Below are 26,437 nucleotides of genomic sequence, written 5' to 3'. Positions count from 1 at the left end.
AGCAGCTAGTTCAACCAACAAAATGAAAGATTCTGAAAAAATAAAAGGTCAAGAGGAGGCAGATGCCCTCTTGCTAGAATTTCAAACTACGGAAAACACTATTAAAATCCTTCAAAATATGGTTGCAGAGTCTGATTTAAAAAATAGTTCAATTAAAGAATCAAACTAAAGCATCACATGTATCATCTTGGCATATATTCAGCTGGAACTCCAGACATGTTTCTTTTCTTCAAGGCGCCGTCTACAGTTCTGATGAGTTCGTCGATGGCCGTTCGCATCTCAGTCGTGTACGGGTCATACTCAAGCTTCCGTAGTCCCGATCGCTTGAAGTTTCCGTCCTTTTGGCCCTCAACGCAGAGCAGGCGGTCCTCAGAAACATTCAAACCCAGAAAGCGGACCATCCCCTTCAGCTGGGAGAACAGGTCCCTCTTCAGGTCCTCGAAGTGGACCACATGAACTTTCTTCCCGTAGGTCAGCCAGTCTAATGTGTGGGAAGCCCACCAGGGAGCGTAGTTCTTGACAAACTCAGGCCACTCTGTGAAGAGAAATGACAGCACAGACAATTTGAAAAGGAATCACAAAATGGCAACTGTTTATTTGAGGAAATACGTTTATTTTAGTGCTGTTAATCGATTAAAAAAATTAACCAGATTAATCACGATTAATATTTATATATTTATTTCTCCTTGTAAGTGAACATGGGGACAGTGCCCGACAAAGTGAGCATTATCAGAAATTAATGCACGCCATGGAAGCCTGATCTGGCGGAAGACATTTGCTTTGCGGAGTTTAATTAATTAGCATTATTAGATATAAATTGGAGATTGATTGGAGAGGGTCTTTAAGGTGAAACACACAATTTACCCAATTTATTGTTCATTTTTAACTCTGAGCTGGAATGTGATTTTTTTTTCCCACAAGGACTTTTATAAAGTAAAGAAAAGTGAATGAAGTTTGAGTGAGAGTTTGCATGAGGACAGAGTGAAAGAGGAATGAGTGCTTATAACATTTTGACTTTGATTTCTGGCATGATTTGGCAGAATACATTAGGTAACTCCTAAAATGTCCCGACAGTTTAATGGAAATTCTTGGTTATCATTCAAACTGTAAAATGTTCTGCATAAAAAATCTTCTTTTTTTTAAATTTCACTCTTTAGTAATGCAGTGGCCCATAAAAGCAGCTGCTGTCAGGAGCTGTGCTGCATTAGAGCGTGTGGTCACAGATGGGAGGGGCTGTCGTTAAAGTTTAAGGCTGCTGAGTTATCAGAGCTGTCTCTAAAACAAATGACTGAAGCCTCTTTAATATTCACTGGCGCGGTCAAAAGTTCTGTCACTGGAAAATGAGACAGCGTTTAGAGATAAGGTGACCTGAGTTTGTAAAGATTTAGATGGCCAAAAAGCTGTTTCTATGCCTAAGTTTTAGGCAAAATAACTTTATTCGACTCGATTTAGATGCAGTTTTTTAATGCATACAAAAAAAAGGAACAACATTTATGATAATAATGACTTTTTTGTTGATTTTATTTTATTTCATTGCAATATATTGCCTCAAGGCACGCTTTGAACCCACACAATTAGTGAATTTCCTGTCTATCCACAGCACTTGTGCATCTTTATGTTTGCAGAGATCATTTAGACAGAAACAAAAACCAAAAAACCCACAGCCCGTTATTAATGTAGCAAAACATCTGTTGTAGGTCTATTTTTTTCTGCTTGTGTGCAGAATTCTTGCAGGTAACTGTGTCACTGTGCTGTTTTTTTTTAGTCCATTACCTTTAACGTACTTTTTCTGCGTTCATGTACACTGACAACAGCCTGAGCGCAACACTGTATTTCCATTCTGGCCGCTGTGAAACTGATGACGGCAGCATGGTGGTTTGGTTGATGGGACCGTCACCTTTCAGCGATAAGGTCTTTGCTTATGGGGCGTTTCTGTGAGAAGTTTGCATATTTCCTCTAAGCACGTGTGGGAGTTTTCAGGCCACCCAGTTTCATCCGACAGCTCAAAAACGATGCTTTATGGTTACGCTACAAACTATGATTCTCCAGACACGTTTGTAGTCCTATAAAAGAGTGGCGACCTGGCCAAGGTGAACTCCTCCTTTGCTCTGGGTGCAATCTAATTAAGGCACAGCAAGCCCAGTTAATAGACGGATGCGCTCTGCTTTTGTGAGGGCTGCAGTGTGCATAGTTTTATCAAAGTCTTAACCACAAAGGAAGTGCACTGCAAAAGCTGAAGATTAAGAAATTAAAAAAAATCTTGTTCAAAGAAAAATAATCATATCTAAAAATGATCTTAGTGACTAGAATCTTTTTTCTTAAACTAAGAATTCTTAGTAAGACCAATTTTTCTACCTCATTGGCAGATTTTTTTTTGTTATTCAAAGAAAATTGTTCAGAATTTTGTACCTATTTCTAGGGATGCTGATTCACCTGCAGATTCATGCATGCATTTTATTTTCACCTCATTGAAACAGTAATCCTATTATCATTTAGTTCAAGTATTAATCCAGTATTCTGCCAAAGTATGGTTTAGAAAATGAGGACTTGAGGCTGCAAACCCAAAAGGCCAAGTCTGATCAGAATAGGAACGACTTTAGTAAACATTGCGTAACATGCCGCACTGTGTAAACACAACAGACAGATCTTCTAAAGGGGTTGACTGAATGCTAAATTTAACTGAAACAAGTCTGTTGATTCTGACTCGAACAAGTAAAGATGTAAACAGATCTATTGTTCCAGATGAGGAAAAAAAAAAAAAACCCACCTGCACTGTTAAATGACATGTTTGCCAAAATAAACCAGACTCGCCTTTGAGTCGACACAGTGGGGTCCCACAGGAGGGGATCAGTGTCTGCAATGCTATCTGTAATGTCATCCGAGCAGTCCGTGGAGTTGAGGTTATTAAACGTGGTGGCCCTGTACACAGTGTCATGCTAATGCGGACCGGGGCCGCTCGCTCTCTATTCAAAGTGGCAGATGTCAAAAAGACTTTCTCTGTACTGATGTCGCTTCCTGGTTCGCTCACAAACACAAGCGGGAAACAATCGCTGGAGGAGTCAGCTTGAATCTGCTGATGGCCTCACAAAGAGAGACAACTGCTGTGTCTGCAACTCTCCAGCCGCTGGAAAATCGATTAAACCTCACAGAAAGTCAGAGAGACGATGCACGGGCAAGACAAAACCAGTTGCTATGGTTACTGAGACAAGGTGGGCGGATGTGGCGAGAGGATCATAACAAATGTGCATGAAATAGATAGAAATTTCAACAAAGTGGAATGAGTTTCCTTTTTCACTATTATGTCCCAATGAATGATCCTATTAGGAAACACTTTTAGTCATCCAGCAGTCGTGAGTGAAGGGATACTGAGTCAATGAGAAGTCATTAAATTATTGCATAATAAAGAAAGATGTCAAAATAAATCTGTAAATGTGCCACACAGAAGTCAACAGACATGGACATTCGTTTTAATTATTTCTTTAACATAAAAGATTTGGATCTTCAGTTCTTGCAACAATTTTAATCTATAATAAATGAAAAGGGTTAGCGAGTGGTTAAATAAAGAACGTGGTGTGATTTACAAGATTCAGATTTCAAAGCCGACAAGTCTCTTCTGAGTTTGAAACAACCAGGAAATACTTTCTTTAAGAGTAACTATTATCTTTACAAAGTTTAAATACACGCTTTTGATCCAGAAAACTAAAGCATGTTGCGCCCTTTGTTGTTGGATTTACACTTTGATGTTAAAAGTTTCAGCCAAAAAGAAAGATGATAAATGCAGCTCAGTCAGCCTCTCACTTCAGCAAGAACATCTGAGGCTGCAGAACTCAAGTTGTGGTTGTAATTGGGGGGTTTGTTTGTTCATTACTTCCACTTTGAGTTTTGCATCAATAAAACTCTTTGATGCTGCATATAAGCTGTATAATTTTTGTGTTGTTTATAGGTCCATCTGATGCTTAACAACTAATAATAAAAGAGCAAAAACTTTTTGTAATCAGTGCATCCTCATTAACTGAAAAATTGGATTCCCAATTACAAGATCAGTGATTACAAGGATAGTTTCATTTAATTTTTAAAGGTCCTATATCATGAAAAAACAACGTTTTAGCTTTTAAATGTATTATAATAAATAAATTGGTATTTTGATCCATTCACGCAGTATTCCTCTAAAACCCTGCGCTCTGCATGAGCACCAGCCCCTCCCAAACCACGAAAACGAGCCGTATATGATTCAACATTGTCCGGTCTCCAATAAATTCCGGGTCTAACAGGTATTTGTGATACGCTGGGCTCCTTTAAGACACTCCCCCCAGGTTGAGCACAGTTGTGCAGATGTTGAGTGTATTTGTGTTGTGAACCAGTGTAGCGATGGCTAGAGCTACTGAAGGCAGATGAATGGTATGCACATCCATCTTACAAAAGTTTGGATGTTTTTGTTTTGAAATGCAGGCATGCTGCAGTGGCAGACTCTAGGATGATGTCATGAAATGAACGGAGCGGTAGGCGGGGCCTCAGAGATCGAGGCGTCTCACTTCCGGTGGGGAAAGGAGTTTACATTCATAAAAAATCTGTTCTTTAGTGTGCTAAAGGTAATATCTGATCATTTATATGGATTTAGTTTGGTATAGGCCCTTTAACAGTGCTACACTTTATGTAAGGTCAAATTTAAAATGGTTCCAAAAGCTTTTTTGTACATTAATATGGATAATTATCAACTTTTTTTCTGTTAATTTACATATTTTGTTGTTTTTTGTGAGTAAATTGTCAAAAACAAAAAAAAAAAAATAGTGGAAAACTAATACTTTTTAGCTTTAAGTTGGGAGAAATGACAAAAAATGGCAAATTATGAACAATATTAAAAATAAGTAATAAAATGAAAATGTGTTAGAAGGTACGGTTTATGGAAGTAATGTTACTTAGAAAAGTATATGCAGAATGATTACTTTTTTTAAACGTTTTCTTGGCATAATGATTGGATATGTTGAGAACGTGAAGATTTGTTATAGAAATTTAGGACACCTATGACCGTTGATGCCTAATTGATCTGGTTTTCCCTTTTGTCACCTGAATGCTTTCATGATGAGACCAACCTTGTGTAGATATGTTTTTGTAACCAGTACAATTTTTTTTGGTGCTTGTGTTTTGTTAAACTGTTGAGCGAGTTTCAAAGCTGACTCTGTGTTTTCATTCATCCATTCATCCCTCTAAAACCCAAAATAAGAAGCTGAACCTGCGGCTTACCTTTCCCTTTCCAGTGAGCTTGGGAGGCAAATCCAATATGGCCGCCGTACTTGCGGTTAAATTCTGCCATAAGCGCCTTGTATGGGTTTCGAATCATGAGGATGCTTGAATCAAAGGCTTCTATCTCCTTCTTGCCACTCTCATGTGTCTTAATGCAAATGGTCCTGCCACTCCGCCAATGATCGCGCTCTCCTTTAAAACCTGCAAAACGAGGTCAGCAGGCAGGTCGGTTTAATCCGCAGATGTTGAGTGGATGTTTATGAAACAAGAAACTACGGCTCACCTTTGTTGTAAAGAGAGCCATCAAAGTAATAGCTGCCCGTGTAGAAGCCAGTGGCGAGCTCGATGAGGTGGCGAGCCCAGGTGTTGCCGGCTCCTGGGAAACTGGCGAGGGCGATCTGCTGCTTAGCACGAGACGGGAGGAAGTGGCGGTCCATGCAGCGGTTATCTGCCAACGAACACAGCAACTTTATTGATCCAATAAACAAAACACGGACACGTGATCTGGAACATTACATTACATTTACTTAACTTTATTTTTATTGGTATTAAGACTAGTTTAATGCAATTATTACTTTATTTTTGTCACAAACAGAAGATAAAATGACTGTAAATAAGAAAATGCTCGTTCACTTTATGTTTCAATATTTGGAAAAGACAAAATTTAGACAAAATTTTACTTCTGTGGTTTTTTTACATAGATTTTACCATTAATTGAGTAATTTGACTTTAACAGGTAATGCTGCTTAACTCGACTTAAAAAAAACCTCTCTTTTTGAAACAATGCAATCTGTGGCTCTGCAGACATATTAGTCAACATGCTTAGTAATAGAGCTAGAGATGACTTCCCACTTACACAATGTTGCAAGACACAAAAACAGGCTAAGAAAGGTCAAAGAGGATTTGGAAACTTTGGAAGAATCTGCCTAAAATCTGAGATCATGAGAAAAGTGGAAATACTCAAACTGTGCTGATTTTTTGTTGCTTGTAACATATATTGAATATTATTGAATATTGTTTAGGAAATATTTCCTAGTCCTCCACATATAAGATGCAGAAAAGTAAAAAACAAACAATTAACTTAAATTAGTGTCAGCTCCATCACATGTTTCTTATTTAATAAATGAAGCAGCAGAATCATTCAACCTTGACTTATGTTGTTTAAACTGATCATAACTGTTAGTGTTACATCCTCAAAGAATTATGCAGAGGGTTTTAGGAGAGAGCATCCAAACATTAAATAAAAAAAACCCAAAACATTATTTTGCTACAAAAAAACAGCACTATGCAAAACATAAAGTGGGGATAGGAGGAAGTGCTTTTGCTTTACCAAAAAAAAAAAAGAATTGTTAAGTAATATGAAAATAAAGAAAAAGCATTTATCTTCATACATTTTTCAGCTGTCGTCTTAACTCATTAGCATTACATTTTCGGGAAAAACAAAATTACTAGAAATGATTTACAAGTCAAATGATTTCCTATTTTTTTATGCTTGACTGAGTGAGTTTTTGTGTGACTGAATGCACAACTCAGATCACAAACTTGATTTTTAACATATGTTTAAACTTTTCATTAGAAATGTAAGAAAAGATTCAACTTGTACGAGTTAGGAGTCAGCATCAGCGCCCAGCCTGTCACAGAGCCAACAAAGGACGAGCTTCATAGAGTTTTCCAATCAATTGTTCCTGATTTTTTTAAGAAAAAAAAAATATTTGTTGTTTTAAGGAATTTCTACTGAACCAAGACATAATTTAGCATCTTGTGTATGTTATTGAGGAGTAGGAAATCTGCATTCTACTGTATATCTGCTGTGAAGCCACTTGCAAAATCAGAATAAACATAATCATTTCTGTAGAAAACACGTTTTTTAGCCTTTTTTTGGCAAAAACAAACTTTTTGTTTCTCACTGAGCCGATAAGTCATAGAATTATAAACTGAATATAAATGATATGGTGATTGTTGCACAATTGTAGTATTTATGTTATATGATCGCAACTTCATGAGCATTTTCTGATCATTTCAGATTTTGTTCCATTAAATCCACATTTGATATTATTGCCCATTTTGTGCAGTTTGGACTCCTCGTAAAATAGAGCAATTATTGGTTTGACCTTAACATTACTGGTATATTTTTAACAATTTATTGACAATAGAAGAGTGAAGAACTAAAATATCAAATAACCAAAGAATAAAATCACTTTAAAGTATATATTAATTTAGAATAACTCCAAATGACTGTTTGCTATGATGGAAATGAGGTTTGATTATATAACTATTTCAGACTTTATGATCAATACAATCTGATGAAGACGTTTCTCAGGAAAAGATAATGAAGCTGTCAGAGACATCTTAATAAATGCTCAGTGAGTCACATCACTATTTAAGACTAATTCTCATCATTATCTGCAATTTGGATCATCTTCATTAGAATTTGGGAGTCATTAATACTGGTTCATTAATTATTGGCTCATTATTAACCATAACATTTCTAATTTCTATTAAACTGGCTTACAAATAAAATCGAATTGTGAGTTATTCATTAATTAAAAATTAAAAAATGAAAATTAAGTGTTATTATAGCCTCCTGGGATATGGGGAACTGAATTGTTGGGGAGACAAAACAGAGAGTATAGAGGACATGAATTAATAGGGTTATGGATCGTTACATAGATAGTGATCTGATTCAATTCACCAATCAAGCTCAACAATTCCCAGATCGAACCACAATTCTTACTTTTTAATATAATGTGTTTGTATGTCTTTTTACTGGATGTATTACATTAAAATGACTTGTATTAATTCACCATCATTTATACCTGTATTTAGAACAGGAGATCAGAATCAACAACTCTGACAAAAACACAATGATTTAGACGGAAAGGTTGTTTTTTTTGTCAACTTTCTGGTGAACTTTAGCAGTAAGCAAAATCTAAACATCACTGTTGCTTTGGATAATTTACAAAACAAATCCTGAAAATGTTTTCCACAATTTTTCCATATTCAAAGTTCTGCAACACTTAACATTCAAGAGAATTGCATTTCGGTGCAAAGCCGCAATGAAAAGCCGTTTTTCTCTTCTGGAGAATCAGCTGATTCATGTTGATTAACATACACACTTCACTACGAGGCTGCTTTTCTCCACTTCAGAATCAAAACAAAAGAATTGAGCTAAAGCTTCGGTGTTAAATCCGAATAGTTTTGTCACTTATGTCAGTAAATGGAAATTCAGTCTCTTTTTTTCCCAACTACAAAAACAGTTTTATTTTGAGAATGAGAAGCTTCATAGACACTTTATTGTGAAGATTTACTTACTTCCCGTTACAGCAGAACTGCATATTTCGCTTATTTTTAGTTTATTACCTTAAAATCCAATGCTATTCTGCATTTCAGTGAAAAAATCGCAAATTGGTAATCTTAGACGTCACGAGTATTTGTACTCAAATTTCTAAGAGCTGATTGTATCCGAGTTGTTATAGCCCAAATAATTAATGGGAAGACTCTCAAGAGGACTAAGATTTTTAAGTTTGATTTTATTTCACTCAGAGTTAAGTGTGTTTGAGCCTAAAGTTTAGCCATGTTTTTCTCAAACTTTACCTTGGACCTGCGTCTGGTACACAACAAAGAACTGGTCGTTCCCACAGCTCTCAAACTCCTCGCCCGGACAGCGATGGAGACACATTTCTTCATCCTCCAGGTCATGGAGGGAGAACAGAGGAGTCGGGAAGCCACAGTAACACCGGTCTCCAGCCAGAACTGCCAGTGATTTCTCCTGACACAGAAAGCCATCATAAGAACACGACCCGATGCACATATACGCTTTCCCTGGAGAAACACAAGCATTATCTCCTCACCCTCTCTGTGCACATGTCCACACACTTGTCCACAGACATGTTTTGGATGACGGCGCTGAAGGGGAGAGCCACCGTGACGTTTTCTGGCCGGCGGAAGCACCCTTTGAAAATGGCACTGCCGTCTGAAAAAACAAGAGAGCACACAAACTAAAGAATTCAGTTTGCAGTTTCTGAGTCAACAAGCCCTGATGATGGGAATCTTTTCTGATGTAGCGAGGCCTTGACCTGTCAGCAGCACCAAAGCAATGACAGCGTTCACATTCCTGCTGGGTTTCGAGGACATCAAAACACGGAGCCTCCCAGACCCAATAAATGGAAAAGTTATGTCGTACACTTCTAAAGTGAAGGTTTTTCCCACCCGAGGTCTGGTTTACATGGAATTTATTTTGACTACCTCTTTTTTTTTTTTTTTTTTAGCTCTGTCAATTTACTAATGCTGTGTGGGCTTTGAGGGTGCTGAGTATTAATAAACAATCAGATCGGTGACACAGTTACTGAAACAATTTGTTTTCAGCCTAGCACTAATTCCAGTAATCACAATAATCTTTTGTCAAACACAATGACAGGAAGATAAAGCAGGTTTCCCTCCTGAGTGAAATGTTTCTCACTCAGAATCACAACTCTTCAACAAAATCTCATTTTATCCACTCTTTTTTTATATCTATTTTAGCTGTCAACGTGTCAGCAGTCCTGATACACGGCACTTCAAGAACGGTCTCCGCCGTCAGAATAACCAAACACTCAGCCTATAACTGTGACAGATGATGTGAGGACAGTTTGCTTACTCAGACATATATAAATATTAAGACTAAGCTATTAGGCCGCAGAACTCCTTCCCAGCAGAGAGCCTGCCGCCAGCATCCGAGCGTAACCATGACGGATGAGCTCACCTCAACATTTCTTTACTGAAAGGATTAACTAAAAGGGCCATTACAGCTTAAAACAAGTAGACGTGCCATGCAAATGAGCTCAAGATGTAAGGCAACCTCATGTTTTATTCACTTTTGACATTTTCCTCCAACTCAAAGTTGGGTTTTTATGTAAAGTTCAGACTCCCTGCAGTCAGTCTGCAGTGGCTCCTTCTGTTTTTGGTTGGAAGGGGAAATGTCTTCTGCTGATGTGTCCTCATTTCACAATAACACAGTTTATGAACTCTAGTGTTGATATGTCATTGCACTGTTTTTTGTTGTTTTTTGTTTCCAACAGTGATTCATAGGAGTGTCAAAGCAAAAACCACTGAATCTGTTCAATTTCTTTGAAATATTTTATTTTGGACTTAACAAAATTTGCTTGAATCAACTTAGTTTTTGTTTGGTCATTTAAAAAAAATGAAATAATAAAAATAAAAATTCTTAAAAGTTGCTTTTTTCTGAAAAATAGAAGGGAAAATGTCAATTTATAGGTTAATCTTTGAATCTTGGTGAGTGCGGACACTAGCAGGAAGCTGCAGGCTCCACATCTCATCCTCAAGTAGCAAAGAAAAATCCAGCTATTGTTATTCACCTTTGCTCTCCTGAAATTGTGCATAAAAATATATTACTTTGGATTTATTCTGGCATTTAATTCCTCATTGTAACTCAGAGCTACTTGCAACATAGCGGGGGCTTGTCCGGGATTTAAACCTCATGCAGATTCATATTTAGACGATCAAAACGACCTTAAATGAGATGTTGATATGGACGGACTCTTTGTATCCAATAGTTGGCTAACTCATAAACGTCAAACCATACCAGCATGATGACAAAAATGAGGTAAAACCCACAAAACAGCCACCCCAACACATCCTCTACGTTTCCTCTTTAATGGTCTGACCAGAGATCATATGACTGCGATTGGGGTTAGAGGTGAAACCCCAGCGTGAGGAGCTGACACAGCAGTTTCAAAATGGGCAAAGAGAGGAGAGAAAAGAGAAATGAAAATAACAACAAACAAACAACAGAGAATGAAAGACAAGCTCCACAGAGGAGACAAAGATTCAGTTCATGAACTGAATAAGTGGATGTTTCTGAGAAGTGGTGAGTAGCTGAGAAGAGGGAAGTGCAAAACAAGAAATGAAATGGTACGAAATTTGTTCACAAAAAAACAGTCTTTTTTAGGTTTCAAGATAAAAAAAAATCCAGAAGAAAGAACAAATTGTGTCAACTCTAGTTTTATACAAATGACCTCAAAACGGATATGAAATTCTGTCAAAATAGAAGAGAGACGACCCTTTTTCACTTTGGAGTCTTCAGGATGCAGACCACGGCTGACTGCCTACTGTAGGTAGAACAGCTCCCACAGGAAAGAGGTGAGCAGCAGAGCAGCCTACTCCCAAATGTGTCTCCAACCAAAAATATATCAAATGTTTTTCCACAAAGCAGCCAGGGTTGCTACTCTTTGATCAAAGCTGCATCTCTGAAGCTGTCAGTCGCCCCACATTTTAGGGTCTTTTTCATTGAAAAAGCATGAAATTCAATCTTGAAACAAATTTGCGATGACTTTAGGGGTGAAAAAAACAAAAAAACTGCCTTGTCTTATGGTTTCTGCATGAAGGAGCTCATGGTGTGTGTGCAGCAGTGTCAGGCTCACAGCGGCGGGCTGACTCCTGGCTCAGCTCCAGCCTATAGATGGACAGTCTGTTGGCTCCTCCGCACACGTTGCTCTTCTCCCCCTTACACTCCATGCTGCATTCGCTGTCGGAGACGTTGGACGCCTGAATCTTGTGGCCACAGTAGCACTCTGCTCCAAACTCCAAGCCTGCATACATGTATCCTCTAGTGGAAAGGATCAAGAATCACAAAAAGATTGCTATTTATTTTTTCAAGACTCCTGGAAGATGTAATCAATTAAAAACACACATCAGGGAAGCAAAGACATAAACACACAACAGCAAAGAAGTAAGATATTTCTCCTGTGACTGAGAACTAGCTACAGGCCTCAGCAGCAAAACCAATTATAATCGTGTGGAGAAACCTATACTCGGAGAGGTGTTTCCTTATGGAGGATTTGACTCCCAAGAGGACTCTCAGACACAATTAGACGTCTAACATTCTCCCAACACAGGACGGGCCCTATTGACTGTCGCTCACACCTCAGCCTATTTGTGTTGCTATGTGTTGCCCCTCATTTTTTTGGTCTGTTTTTATGAACCTGCCCCTCTGTGAGTTAAGACAGGCAGGCTGTAATAAGCCAAGAGGAGACAGGGGAGCTGAAAACAAGCATCTTCCTCTGCTCCTCTTCTTAGCTCTGCAAATCAGTCAGGGGTGTAATTCAATGCATTTGATAGAGCCGTCTCTGGTATTCCGCGGGGAGGGAAAAATAGGAGCCGATGAAGACGGCGAGGCAGCTGAGGGAGACAGGAAATGAGGGAAACAAAAAGCTAAAGGAACATGGAGATAAATGCTTAGTGCAAGATTTTCCTGATTTTTTTTTCACATTTCTGCTGCATGACAACAGCAGAAATCAAAGTGTCCTGTTTTGATCAGTCCTTTTCGACACTCATAATCTGATTCAAGGAGATAGGGCTCAGGGAAAACAATTCATAACACAAATATGGGTGTTGATGGCCTAACAGATTAATTCACACTTCACAGACAATTTGGTAATGGAACGGGCAGAGGCAACCCCCCTCTCCCCCTTACTCATTTGCAGCTAAAATTATCACACGGAAATTGTTTTTTTTTTTTTTTTTTAAGTACCGACACATTAATGAAAAGGCTGTTGTGTAAACTACTTACAGTCATTATGGGCTGAAGTGAAATAAGTTAATAATTCTAACACTTCTACACCTGTTCTAAGAGAAAAAAAGCTTCCAAACAAAAAAAACTCCAATAAAAATTATGTTTTGGTAGTTTTGACATGTTTCTTGAGGCATTTTTATGATGAGAAAGGGCATATATAAAGAAAATTAGGCATAAAATTGTAGCAAAAGATTGTATTTGTGACTATGAAAATACACTGCGGCCCACACGCTCAGATGTATCTTGATGCATTCACTAGCAGGCAAATATTTTAATGTACATCTTCGTTTTCCTCGTCTGAATTGGCATCTGGCTCAAATTTGTGTGACTGTATAGCTCCAATATTTTTTGTTGCACAGCTAATGTTAAGTTGGGGATTGTGGAGGACTGTTATCTAGCGGGAGAGAGTGTAAACAGAGAGCTCTCAGTAATGGGGAAGGGAAGGGGGAGTGGGGTTGCTCCAGTCAATGATCCTCCCCACAACTTAGAGGCAAATTTCTGGTGAATTAAGCCTCGTTTCCACTGAGCGGTCCAGTCAGGTAAGTAGTGTTACGTTACGATCCAGTTGATTCTGGTTAGCGTTTCCACTCAGCTAAACTTCACTCCCACTGAGCGGTTTGTTTTCATGGTGCATTTGTGGTGTAGACTGTTAGTGTGTCATTGCATCATTGTAGTGCGACGACTAGAAAAGCAACAACTATAGCAGCTCATCTTTTCTTGCTTTACTTTTTGTACATCGTGGAGAACAGGAATTTAATGTTGTTTAAGAGAAGATTGCGGGCGGCTAAGAAGAATACCGGCATAAAGAGGAAAACGTAATCACTAGCTTAGTGCTATATTGGTGCTTTCCAATGTTGTCATCACTTTCTGCCAATCAACAGGTGGCTACAGCAGCTCCACCCCAACCAATGGGGGCCTTCGAGAAGTATAGGTTGTTACTGTCAAATGGGTCCGTTTTACAATGGAAACGCTCAAAACACCAGGCCGAACCGGACCAGACACCACTGGACTGCACTGCTCAGTGGAAACAAGGCTTTAGTGCTGCTCTGCAGACACTATATTCTTGAAGGCTACAGTTTTTTTCATGATAATCATGAATAAAAACCATTTGAAACGCTTTTAACCTTTGAGCACTATCGTCGGGTGATTTTCAACCCAACCAAAAGTATCTAAGTGATTTTAAATATGTTGCATTTTTCTGAGTCTCATTGGTCCCCGGGTTAAGTCTCACATGTCCCAGGAATGGTAGGACCAAAGACCGAGTCTCCAGGATCATTACTTTTTTTTTTGTAGAAATTTCTTGTTCTCAAATTCAAAAAATTGTAGCAATTTTCAAGTATGTTTGTAGGATCTTCCATTTTGTTACATATATCACAGTTTAAAATAAAAAAAAACTTACTCTAATTTATCATGTGTTGCCAGATTTTGATCTATTGTTATTGGGTTTATTATACTGAGTAAAAATTACTCATCAAAAATGATGGAGTAACTTTTAAAGCAAAAGTGTTCTAGTGTTAAATTAGCTCAAAAGATGGTCACAGTGGGACTTAGAAATAAAAATAAATGGTGTGCCATTTTCTTTTGGAAGATGCGACAGATTGTCAAAATGTTGCATTTTATCTCTGTGGTGGTGAAGTCTCAGACTGTTAAATGGGAGTAAATGAGGCACCACAAGAGCATATTGACAGTAATTCTGGGTCGAACTGTGACTTGAAGAAGATCCTTGAAAATAAAGGCAGAATAGACTGATGAGGTTTGGGTGGTTTGCTTGTGTCATACCTTTCAGCACAGTTGTCCTGGCAACGAAATACAGTCATTTTTTTGTAGTCAAAAAAAGAAACTCCTCTCAGCGCTCTTTTCTGAGTGTTGTCAATGTAGCAGCCGATGTACTTTGCTGAAAAAGAGAAAGGGAAACAATGCAAATATTGATACACATCATTACGTTTGATGAATTTATATTTACATTAATATGAAAATGTGCTTCAACTTTTGACAAATCATCAGCTGTGGATTTCAGCAGCGACAGCGGGAGCTGCACGGAGTTGTAACATAGCACGGCAGGAGTTTAAAGTAGGGCAGAATACTGATTTATTCATAAGGACACACATCCCCTTCTAGTGGCCTGTTAGTGTAGTGGCAGTTATTGCTGCATTTTTCAGAAGCACATGGGGGGCTGGGCTCCAGTGAACCTCTGCAGCAGGACACAGAGACCCTTTACCGGCTTCTTAACTCTCCTGTTTAACCGAGAAACAAAAGCCCCTGAAATAAACCTCTCACCATCTGTGCCATTACGGCTCTCAGCTTCTGTAAATGGCAGGATGAGGCAGGAATAGCGGCAACTGCATTACTTTAATTGTTCTGGTCTAAAGGCCTGCGTTCGAACAGCATGTGGTGTGCTGCAGCATGTTGTAATCTTCCTCCTCGGCTCTACTGCTGATCTGGAAATTAATCTCCATTTAACGTAATGCAGCTTTGAATGCTTTAAATGACATATTTTTCGGTTTTGAATAACATGAGAGTAAATGCAATGATACTTGAGATGCACTCGAGTCCATTTGTTTATTGATGGTGGTGTGTTAGGTGTATTATTTCTCCTGTCTTTAACCGCATGCTAGTCAGTAAGTCATGCAATAGTCTGTGCTGTTGCACCACGCTGCACAAAGTGGTGCATGTGCTGCAGTGTGCTGCTCACACTGGAATGTTCCCTTCAGATTACACTCAGAGCCAAAGATTGCATTTGGAATACGAAGACAAGGAAAACAAACTCCCTCATCCTTAAAGTAGGAGAGCTGAGAATATTTCCAAGGCTGCAGAGAAATAAAAGGCATTGGACAAAGGAGAGAAAAAATAAATACTTTTAAGCTACTAATTACTGTGTCATCCCGGGAGGTTAGTGTTGCAGAGAAAGCTGAATGGGAGGAAAACGATGCCTCCAGACTAAAGGACACAATTTGATCAGATAAGGCAAAGCTTGGATGTACACTCCAAACAGGACACCAGCTGCCTTACATCTCCTTGGCTGACCTTGTAATTGTAAGACAAACATTTTCCTTTAATATTCTACTCCACGCCACGAATAAATGGATGTTTCACTGCTCTGGCTGACATGTTTTGAAAGAGAATCGGTTATTTATTTTCCTTTCTGGTTTGACCTTTGTCGTCCACACAGATGTTGGAGATTTTCCAGAGTTTCGAACTGTTAGAGCCATCCTACACCTCATAGATCTAATACAAAAAAAGCAGCAGTGGATCACACTTACATGCCGTATTTATGGACTGTTTGGATTCACCACCTGCCTGCACAGCATTCTGGATAGAAACCAAAAACCCACATGATTTTATTGGTGTTGCAGAAAAAGTCTATCCTTCTTTTAGCATTTATTCCCTGACTCAATGAGGAGAGAATCCATTATTCCATCTGTATTCAAACCAGGACCTGGTTTCAGACACAAACGTCCAGAAGTAGAATTCCTCAACCAGAACCAGAAGTCTCCCCACATCACTCAAAAAAAGCTTTATTTTAACTGGTGATCCATTTTAGGATTTAATGACATTTTTTTCAAGATTTCTCAATACTTTTAGGTTAGAAAAGAGAATGGGTTGGACCCCGCCATTCAGAGGAAGTCTGCGAGGAAGGCATTGATGCAAATATTCATCAAACCATCTCAGCTCCAAAGTTATCTTAACTTAGCATCTACTTAAAAGCAAAAACATACAGTAAGTGACTTTTTTTTATTCAAAGCTGGAAATAAATTCATTAATTTACAACATGCTGCTTAAAGAAAATTCCATCTTTTTCTCTCAAGATATTTATATTTTATCACTTTTGAGAATCAGAAATCTCAATTTTAAATCTTAGCCAGATTTTGTATATTAAAACTAAAGCATTTGATTAAAGTACCATTTTAAAGGAAATTCTAAATCTCCATCCATCCATCCATCCATCTTCTTGACCGCTTCGTCCCTATCGGAGTCACGGGGGTGCCGGAGCCTATCCCGGCTACTGAAGGGCAAAGGCGGGGTTTACCCTGGACAGGTCGCCAGTCTGTCGCAGGGCCTCAATCACACACCCATTCACTCTCACATACACACCTAGGGGCAATTTAGAGTCACCAATTAACCTATGAAGCATGTTTTTGGACGGTGGGAGGAAGCCGGAGTCCCCGGTGAAAACCCACGCATGCACGGGGAGAACATGCAAACTCCACACAGAAAGGTCCCAGCCGGGAGTCGAACCAGGGCCTTCTCGCTGTGAGGCAAGAGCGCTAACCACTGCGCCACCGTGCAGCCCATTCTAAATCTTCACAAAATAAAATTATACTTTGGATAAAGTCAGAATTTTGCAACCCAAATATTAGAGAACTTTGTAGCCAACCAAACTACATTAATAAGATTTAATTTACTGTCAGTGTCTAAACAATGAAAACTATGATGCTCTACAGATGTTTTAAAGCATATATACATAAAAAGTCAGGGTTGTAAATATAAAAACATTTAGATATTAAATAAAAAATGTAAAATATTTACATTATGGCACTTTTCTGATACAAATAATGCACAGATTGGTAATGATGCACAGTGTTTGAGTTCTTTTTCAAAATGTAAATTTTCCTTCTGAAATCTAACAGAATAAAAGTTTGTAGTTTGGTTAAACAGTTAAATGGTACTGAAATACATTTTAAACATTTAAAATGTTTAAAAGTAAACTATAGATTTAAAGTTATTTCACTTAAAGATTAAGATAAAAAAGTAGTATGTATTTTGATGAGCTGCTTTGACTTTGATTTAGATGGTTGTAAGTGAGCAGGACGGTTCAGGTTCAGACGTGTCCATCCTGCACAAACACGTCCCATCTGCAGCTTTCACAAAGGTGAGTCAGAGAAGTCATTCTTTACATGTAAACCTGCTCTGAAAGGATTCTGCAGCAACGCTGCTTATTGTAAAGTCTGCAAATCCTGCAGTCATTAAGATGTTACGATAATCTACCATCGTTTGTCTGAAGCTGTGCTGAGCGGCAAAAAGCGAAGCCTCTCATCACCACAGAATGTGATACCCTTGAAGAAGTGAAGAAAGACGGAGTGCTTCGATCACAATCATCTTCCTCTCCAGAGATCTCTACGGGACCAAAGAAAGCTCGGCTCTCCTCTGTGGCTGCAGCAAACCCACACATTTCTTCCTGCAACAACAATAACAAAAGCGTGTCGCATTTATCTCACCTCTTCCATCTTCCATGTCTTTGGCATTTCGTCCTTTCAGCGCCCGATTCCAGCCGCTGGTGTAGTCTCCCCCTCTGCGTACAGCTTCCTCATGCCCGCTCTTCCTCATCCAACGGGGACCGAACCGTCTCCCCGGCCTGCGTGTGACTCGGCTCATGATGCTGAGCCCGCGGGTGTCCGATGAGGTCCGACCGCCCATCTCTGAGGCTACGACAGAGTCCCGGCTCCCTCTGGTACCAGGAAAGTTCTCCCCGATGATGCCAGAGTGGAGGAAGACGAGGCTTCCAGCTGTCAGGTAGAGGAGGATGAGGGAGAAAAATCGAACGGGCTTCCTCCGGAAGTAGCGCTGGATCTTCAGGAGAGGCTTGGCCATGGCCCATGCCAGTGATGACAAGTCATAAATGAGGAGAATCGAAAAGGGATCTTGCTTTGCACTGGATGCACAAAAAAACAACAAAAATCTCTCCAAAACAACCCAGCTTAACACTCACATGCGTGAGTCAAAAAGAAGAGGATTTGCATGGATGTTGCTGCTGCTCTGTCCACATGGCAGCGAGGGCGCATTCCCACTGACAGTCCAACCCTCGCGGCTGGCTGTGGGGCCACAGCGTGAAAGGTGAGCGGCTCAGGATGAAAGATGATCGCTCAACGCTGCTTTCACTCCACTTATCAGCCTTTACAGAGATGTCACACCAGCACTGCAGTGGCACTTTCTCCCACGCTGCGCGGAAGGAAGAGAGCTTTATTTACCAGCTAAACTGAAATCCTTCAGCTTTTTTGTAGCTGGCTATTCACTGAGATGATCCTGGAGACACGGAGTGTGACTCACCATCTGCATCAAAGACACACAAGGGAAGAATATTAAGCACACCCTAAAGAATAATAAGCACACCCAAAAGCTTAATCTAATGAAAACAGAAATATAACAAGAGCAGGCTAGAATAAAAATAAACATATAAAACGATGCAGAAAGAAACATACTTTTAACATAATTTTAGCTTTAAAAAAATTAATAAATTGCAGCACAGAGTACAGATGCATGGAGGAAAAGAAATCCCTGTTTTGCACAGAAAAGTCAGAGACGTATCTAATTAAAGCCCAGAATTATCTGTAAAAACTTAATTGAAGCTGCACAGCAAAGACATGACAAAACTCTGCCCTGAGGCATTTCAACTGAACTGTCCAAGATCTAACAGGAGTGGAAAAATAGGCAATTAAAACAAAAGAGAAAGAAAAAAGATCATCCTTCATGACAAAAATATGGCAAACAAAGCAGAAGTTAACAATCTCATGGATTTAGAACATTAAATCAATACATTTAAAGTGAATGGAATCATTTTCTTCTGTTTCAGAGTTACTGATTGTTTCTTTTTCTTTCCCTGGCAGACTCTCCAGATTCCTTGCAGCCTCCCTCAAAGGCGTCTTTGTTCTGGGAGGTTACAATTGGAAGGTGAAATGCAACACTCCTCAAGGTCAGTGAATTTTCCAGAACATTTGTAGTAACGCTCGGCCTTACGGCCTCCGGTCCGCACCCGCTTGGATCGGCGCTGTTCCCGTCACCTGAAACCCGAACAAATGCTGCAGACCCCTCTGTGGTTTTTCAACATTTTTACTCTGCATGAGTGTTTTTCTTAATGTGGCTAGGCTAGGAGGAGTGTAAAAATCTGCAGCCTCTGCACAAAAACCCTGATTTTAGTCAACATGTCAATGAATCATTTATTCCAACTGTGTGCGTCCTTTAACAAATGGCTTAAGAAAAACAGAGGAAATTTATCAGAAAATGAATATTAGTTGTTTTATAATTTATTTGAGTGTTCTTTCATTTACATAAGCAAATTCATATTTGTTTAAGGGGGGAAAAGCAAAAAAAGCCACTAATGAGAGAAAAAAGTAACTTTGACAAATGAAGCCAAAAGCTTTTAAATTCCAATTAAAAGTAAAGCAATTATGAATAGACACAAGTGTTCAATTAGTAACAAAAAAAACATTTTTTTATCCTGTCCGTGACTAAAACATGTAAAAAAAGATGGACAGATTTGACCCTGCACATCACATATTTTGCTGCAAGAATCTGAAAGCTTCAAAGGCAGATGCAGAAACCAGAGCTGCCTCTGATGCCTTGTTTAACATTTCATCAAGAGGTTTCAGAGGTTTGGGATTGTGAAAGTTCATTTACATTTTTGTGATGCTAGAATTTACATATGAAGCCTTCAGTGAACGAGTGTCACAAAGTGTCTCTATGTCCTACCACCATCTTTAATAAAAAAAAGAGCACTAAAGCAACTTTGGTGCCTGTTCTATGGTTGGGTTTCTCTAAAGCAGAAATTAGAGGTTTAACTTTAGTTCCTTTTGGTTTTTAAAAAATATTTTTTTGTTTTGTTCAATTTTGTGTTAAGGTTTTTCATTGAACTTAATTAAACAGTTGAAGCTTTAAGAACCCAGAATAAATTTAGGTTTTTCATAAGCTTCATTCATCCAAGTATTCTTTTATACTTTTTTGCATTTTATTTTGCTTTTGTTAAAATTATATATATAAAGAAATATAAATATATTTCTGACCAATTTATAAATAAATATCAAACAAAACTATTTGAATTATTCATATTTGAAAAGAAATAACAATTACATTTAATATATAACTTGGATAAACCTAGATGACACAGACTACATGTGGTTTTGTCTTACAAATAAAGAACTTAAAAGTAAAAATGACTTTTGATAAGTTATGCAATGATGATACAGGGTTATTATAAACTTTTTAGGATATATTAAAGACATGAAATGCAGAAATAAAAGCGTATAGTAACAAATGCCCTTAATAATCACTCATCACTGTGGTGAACAAAAGCTGTCAGGCTTGAACTTCTGACTGGAGGTTTGCTGGTTCAGATTCCTGGACCAGCAGGGTTAGATCTGGGTGGAACAGAAACCCAGCAGTGCTTGCTTCACCCTTGTGAGGCTTTTGACCTCAGATGCTCAGTGAGAGGAGCTTCTCAGAGGATGGTGGACAACTGAAGAAACCCAGGTGTGAACAGAGTGCAGCTTTAAACAGATATAAAATTCAAAAGAAAGAGATCAACAAAACAAAATAACAAAGTGTAGCATCTCAGATTCTTCAAAAAGGTATATCAAATTTATTTTATTTTTTCAAGATTTTCAGGGTATCTTGACTTTTTCTTGTAAAATTGTGTTTTATATAAATATATATATTTTTTCCTTCTAAAAAATCTTGAAATAAGCATTAAAATTCTTCACAAGTGAAATAGAGTTATTTAGGAAACAAAAAATAGATACAAAACAGAGTTCTTGACATTGTCAGAATATAAGAAAACTGAATCCTTGGAATTTATTTGGAGGAATTCTTCCGAATATTTGAAACGCATCCAAGTCTGCAGAAGTTCGGCTTACATATCTGAGCTTATCTGCTTTCTCGTGAGGAGTTAGAAGAGGAAATTTAGACCTGTTTTTGGTCTGGGGGTTAAACAAAAACCGGGGGAAGCAGCGGTTCTGCTTTGCTTTACACAAATAGAAACAAGAACAAATTAATACCTTAGTTAATCATTCATGAAAGCTTGAATTTCTTTCGGATCAGTTTCCTCGTCTAACAGACAATAGGTATATTTACCATCCTGTGACTCCATTCCTGAGGGCTGCCTCCGCGTCTCAGATAAATAATCCATCATTCCTTCACATCCTCAGTTCCGCAGCTGTACAAACATTATTGGAAGGTTGCCCCCGCACACCTAACTGATGATGCAGTGTCAGCATGCTCAGTTCTGATGGCGGATAATTAATATTTCAGTAGGAATGAGATATGGCGTCTTCTCTAACAAGGCTCTCTTTGTTTCTAAAAATGGATTGTGCAGGGGTAGAGTTTTATGAAAGTTCGGGTTACAAGGGAGAAAAAACAAAGAAAACGTCTTAGTTCAACATACTGCTACCTTTTATAACCAACTTGTCAGTGAGGGGTGCATTTTCTGTTTAGTGGTCCACATTCATGCAAAGGTGAGCATGCTGTAGGTAAATACAGACACTTTGTTCTGGATATGCAAAGTAATGCAGGTTCTACTTTTTTGGTGTATTTGAGATTTTTTTCTGAAATGAATCGAATCAAGCTTTATTTGTGAAAAAAAAAAATATTCAGCTCGAAGCACTTTCCTGCTAAAAATAAGAAGACAATCAAACCATTTTAAATGACATTTAAACCAACCCACCCTTTTACCCTTCCCTTCCTCGCCATTGATACATACCTCCAACCACCCCACACACAATGAAAACATGACTGCCTGTAATTATAAAAGAGACTTGGCTTTGCTGTGAGGAAACGGTATATTGGCAATCTATTCATAAAAGAAGCCAGCTCAGCCACAAGAGCAACACCCACCCAGATCGGGACAGCATGCATGCTGGGCCACGCCGTGCAGGACAGTAATGCATCAGTGAGCCTAAACTGGAATGCTTTTCTGCAATCACTGTCAAACTCCTCATTCATCCTAAAAATAAGACACAGTCAGCACAGTCTTCTCAATAGGGATCTTCGACATCTGGTTGTTCCTAAATTTTGGGCTATATTAGGAAACTTTAGCAGAATATCTGCAGAAAGATGTAGCAAAGTGTCAGCACATTTAAGGCAGATGAGCTTTTATGTGGTTTTAATTATGAATTTTACCGTCATTCTTGGTCGCAGTCTCTATAAGACTGACGTGGTTTAACAAAGATGCAATAAAATACAAATAATTGACATAAAGTTGGCAGATTGCTTGAGTTTGCACTTAGCAAGTTGACTAGACGATGACAAATTGCCACCAGGGGATATTTAAATATCTCCAAGAAAAGAAAGAAAAATTAGTTCACCTCAGAATCCGCTACTTAACACTTCCTCTTTTTAAAGCATCACAATTTTAGCCTGACACCCCCCCTAACCACACACCCCCCCACACACAGGAAAGGCATAAATTGACTGACTGATCATTAATTCACATTCCTATCTAATGAGACAGCAAATATTTAATCAGACCGGATTTACAAGCAGAAACGTCAAAGTTAATCTTCAGAGAGGAAGCACACAGCCAGCTCTGCTCGAGCTGCAGGCGAATCGCTGCACAAGTCAACTCCATAAATATCCTTCATATCTGTTCTCAGACCCATTGACCAGAGAGGAGGCGGATAAGAAGGGCACGCCATCATCTCACCGCCTTTCTAGACTTCAGAAATAATTGTGCTCGAATAACCAGTGAAGGAGCTCAGCTGAAAATTCATGATGCCAACATTAAATAAGCGTCTAGCTGTGTTGATTCTGTAATTAGCTTTTTATTTAATGCAAAACATTTCCAAGAATAAACAAATAAGTTGAGCTATATTTAAAAGAGAGAAATTTTCCCACCCTGCCGAGTTTTGCAGCTTCAGGATTTTGATATATTTTCATGATACAGGCAGATTCTCACTCGGTTCTGCAGATGTAATCAATTTCCATTCCCTGGTTGCTTCCTTGCCAAAAAAAATTCTTTAGCAGGAACATGGGAGCAGTGCTTTTACTGGCAGAACCCCCACCGCAGTTCACACCAGCTGAGGTGAACGAGCTGCAACATCCTCTGAAGGATGGAAATTGGGTTTTTCTTGCTTTTCTTTCACAGTGGCTTGAAAAACACAGGAAAACAATCACGTGGCGAAATGTCACCAAGGTTCAATTTGGTGGACAGTTAGAGAAAAGGGTTAAAAAAACACTCCAACAGTCCTCAACAATGGACTTGTCGAGGAGAGAAGTGAGGTTGTTATGGAAACAGGATCAACAGTGGCAGGAAGACAAGGTCATCAGGAACTGTTGTGCTGGCACCAGTGTGAAAGGAAACCATTAGGAGTTTTTTTGTCTCCCATTCTGAAGGAGATCCGCAATTGAGCATGTTCTCAACAGAGGGATTATATGTGTTTGCCACAACACTCCTGACCTTCCCCTCAACCCCGCCGCACTCCTGCTGAGTTAGGTATGCCTGTGCAGCGTTTGTCAAATCAAATCAAACTGAAAGATTTTTTTTTCTGAAATGGCACAGAGTATTACATAAATTATTCCACACAAAGCTGACATCTAATTACAAGTTCAAGGGGATTTTAAAGATAAAAATTGTGTTTCTGAGTTGTTATTTATTCAAATAGTTGTGAATCAGGAGCAGATGAAAAAATGCAGTTGGAAAAAGCTCCTAGTTGTTACGTAAAATCTACAATCGGCAGGCCACAAGTTCCCTGCTCCGCTCCATTCCGATGCATCCACTTGTAGACGACCAGATCCATGTACTTATCTGTTGTTCTCCTCATTTGAGCTGGCATCAAAAAACAGCGTAATCATAGTTGAAAGACCACTGGGACTGATTTCACAATGAATCAAAAGATGATTGGAGTTGCACTTCAAAGACAAGACCCTCAAGCACAAAACCACAAAAATAATCTGAATTGTTCTCGCTGCCCCTCCATTTGAAGGGACATTCGAAAGGAAAGGGGTGTTCGAAATCATTTTTTAAGGGTAGAGGGACTTTGGAATCCAAATTCTTCCCTTCTCCTTCCCCTCCATTTGAATGGGCTTGTGAAGTACAAGTGGTATCCAAAACATATATTGTGATAAACTTGCATTTAAGTTTACATTTAAATGTAAAGAAGTATTTTACAATGATCATTTGTGACTCCACTGTTATCTGATGATTAAAAGTTTGATGGTTAATTGAAAAATTACATGTAAACACTTTTTTTCCCCTCAAAAATTATTTAAACGCAATGCATTGTGGGCTATATTCGCTAATGTAGTGAACATCGATGCACACTGGTTTTTCGCAAAGACTTCTGGGAAATTTCTAGAGCTGTTGAAACAGTTTCTTGGTGGCTTCTCTGCTGTCTTAATTGTCATTGGCTTAATGCCCACTGAGAGTTGATCCTCATTATACCTCATCCTAAACCAGCCAGATTACCCCAGGAGGTACAGGCGACCTCTCCTTCTCCCTCCTGACATGCAGAAACGTTATGTCACAGATGTGATGACAGCATTTCTAAATATATTGAGCCGCTAAGCTGTGACGTTCTGCTCCATCAACAAACTGAAACAGGATACTGTCCGTGAGGAGGTTTTAACCATGTCAGACAAACATTTGATTGAAAAAGAATAAACAAATGAGTGCTGAGAAGCTCTGTGATACTGGAAAGGAAGCTGCACCCAAGTGATTTGGAAGAATTCCACTGAGCCTGGACAGAGGGAGTGATAACTGGGAAGTGTCTGACAAAGAACAGGAACTGTTTACTATTCTGCATTTACATAGAATAAATAACAAGAGCGGTTTTGGGCTTGGCTCACAAAGTGGCATAAATTTGTTTCATCCGTGTCTTTTTGTTGATGTTTTAATCAGCCTCTTTGGAAGAAAAAAAATGTTTCTATTCAAGAAGGAATTTCTAGAATCCCTCAGAGTAGCCGGTGACTCAGCAAGACAATGTTGGGTCTACATGTCAATGTGTCCTTTGACAGAGCACCTGATCCTGAAACAAGAGTGGAAAACAAGAACTGTGCGGCCTTAATCGAAAACACTATACAGACTAAGGAAGTGCATTAAAACGGATGTGTGATCTAATAATAAATTCTAAAGAAAGTTTGTGTGTTTTTTGCTACAATTGTTTCTCTTTCAATCAATCAATTTCAAATCAACTTTTATACCAAAAAGATTTTAAACACGCACACACATTTGTGCTCGACAAAAACTCATCCGAAACCATATAAACCCAATTAGGTTTAAAAAGTTATTCCAAAGACCCATTCCAGTGAAAATGATGAGGTATTTTTAACATTTTGTTTTGGCATTTTTCTCATGATGGAGGACACAAATAAAATAATTCATGATTTAAACTGCATTTATTCAAATCACGATGGATCATGAGGAGTTAAAAACTCGCCGTTTGAAAAAGCTCTCGCTAATGTTAGCTGTAAGATAGCAGAAGAGAGTGTAGATGATGGGATAACAGTGGAGGCTTACTTCTGCGGCAAATGTCCCGCCCACAACGTACAGGCGAATTTCTGATGAACTTTGTCAGGTTTTTTTATTTGGGCTAAAAATAACATCATAGTTAAAAGACCACTGGGAACAATTTTAAAATAGATTAAAAAAAAACATTGGAGTGGGATTTTTAAAAAACAAACAAATTATCTGTAAAGAAGTAAAATAACTGTTATAAGGAAGTCAACACTAATACAAAAAATGACAGGTTGCTGTGATTAAGCCTTTTTTTAATGTAGAAATCTGTACACGTTCTCCTTTTTTTCAAATTAATTTCTTTTAAAACAGGTTAAATGAACTTTTACAATTAATTATGTAAATTCAAGAGGAATCAGAAAATAAGAAAAATCATTTCTAAAACCTAAATTATATTTTAGGTAAAAACC

General features: G+C 38.5%; 1 protein-coding gene across 1 annotated transcript in view; it reads right to left on the bottom strand.

Annotated features, from left to right (window-relative positions):
- Positions 1–180: 180 nt before the first annotated feature.
- Positions 181–26,437, bottom strand: part of wscd2 (WSC domain containing 2) — a 41,232-nt gene continuing 14,975 nt past the window's right edge. The window contains exons 2-9 of the mRNA XM_024275263.2: positions 18,028–18,859; positions 14,591–14,705; positions 11,661–11,845; positions 9,093–9,214; positions 8,836–9,010; positions 5,525–5,689; positions 5,242–5,442; positions 181–535 (exon numbers count right to left, since the gene is read on the bottom strand). Of these exons, the coding sequence (XP_024131031.1) occupies positions 183–535; positions 5,242–5,442; positions 5,525–5,689; positions 8,836–9,010; positions 9,093–9,214; positions 11,661–11,845; positions 14,591–14,705; positions 18,028–18,400 (1,689 nt within the window). The 5' untranslated portion in view covers positions 18,401–18,859 and the 3' untranslated portion in view covers positions 181–182. The remainder of the gene's footprint in view (positions 536–5,241; positions 5,443–5,524; positions 5,690–8,835; positions 9,011–9,092; positions 9,215–11,660; positions 11,846–14,590; positions 14,706–18,027; positions 18,860–26,437) is intronic.

Source organism: Oryzias melastigma, linkage group LG9, assembly GCF_002922805.2.
Source record: "Oryzias melastigma strain HK-1 linkage group LG9, ASM292280v2, whole genome shotgun sequence".
NCBI lineage: Eukaryota > Metazoa > Chordata > Actinopteri > Beloniformes > Adrianichthyidae > Oryzias > Oryzias melastigma.
The sequence above is the reverse complement of the archived record's forward strand: the minus strand, read 5'-3'. Positions and strand labels throughout refer to the sequence as shown.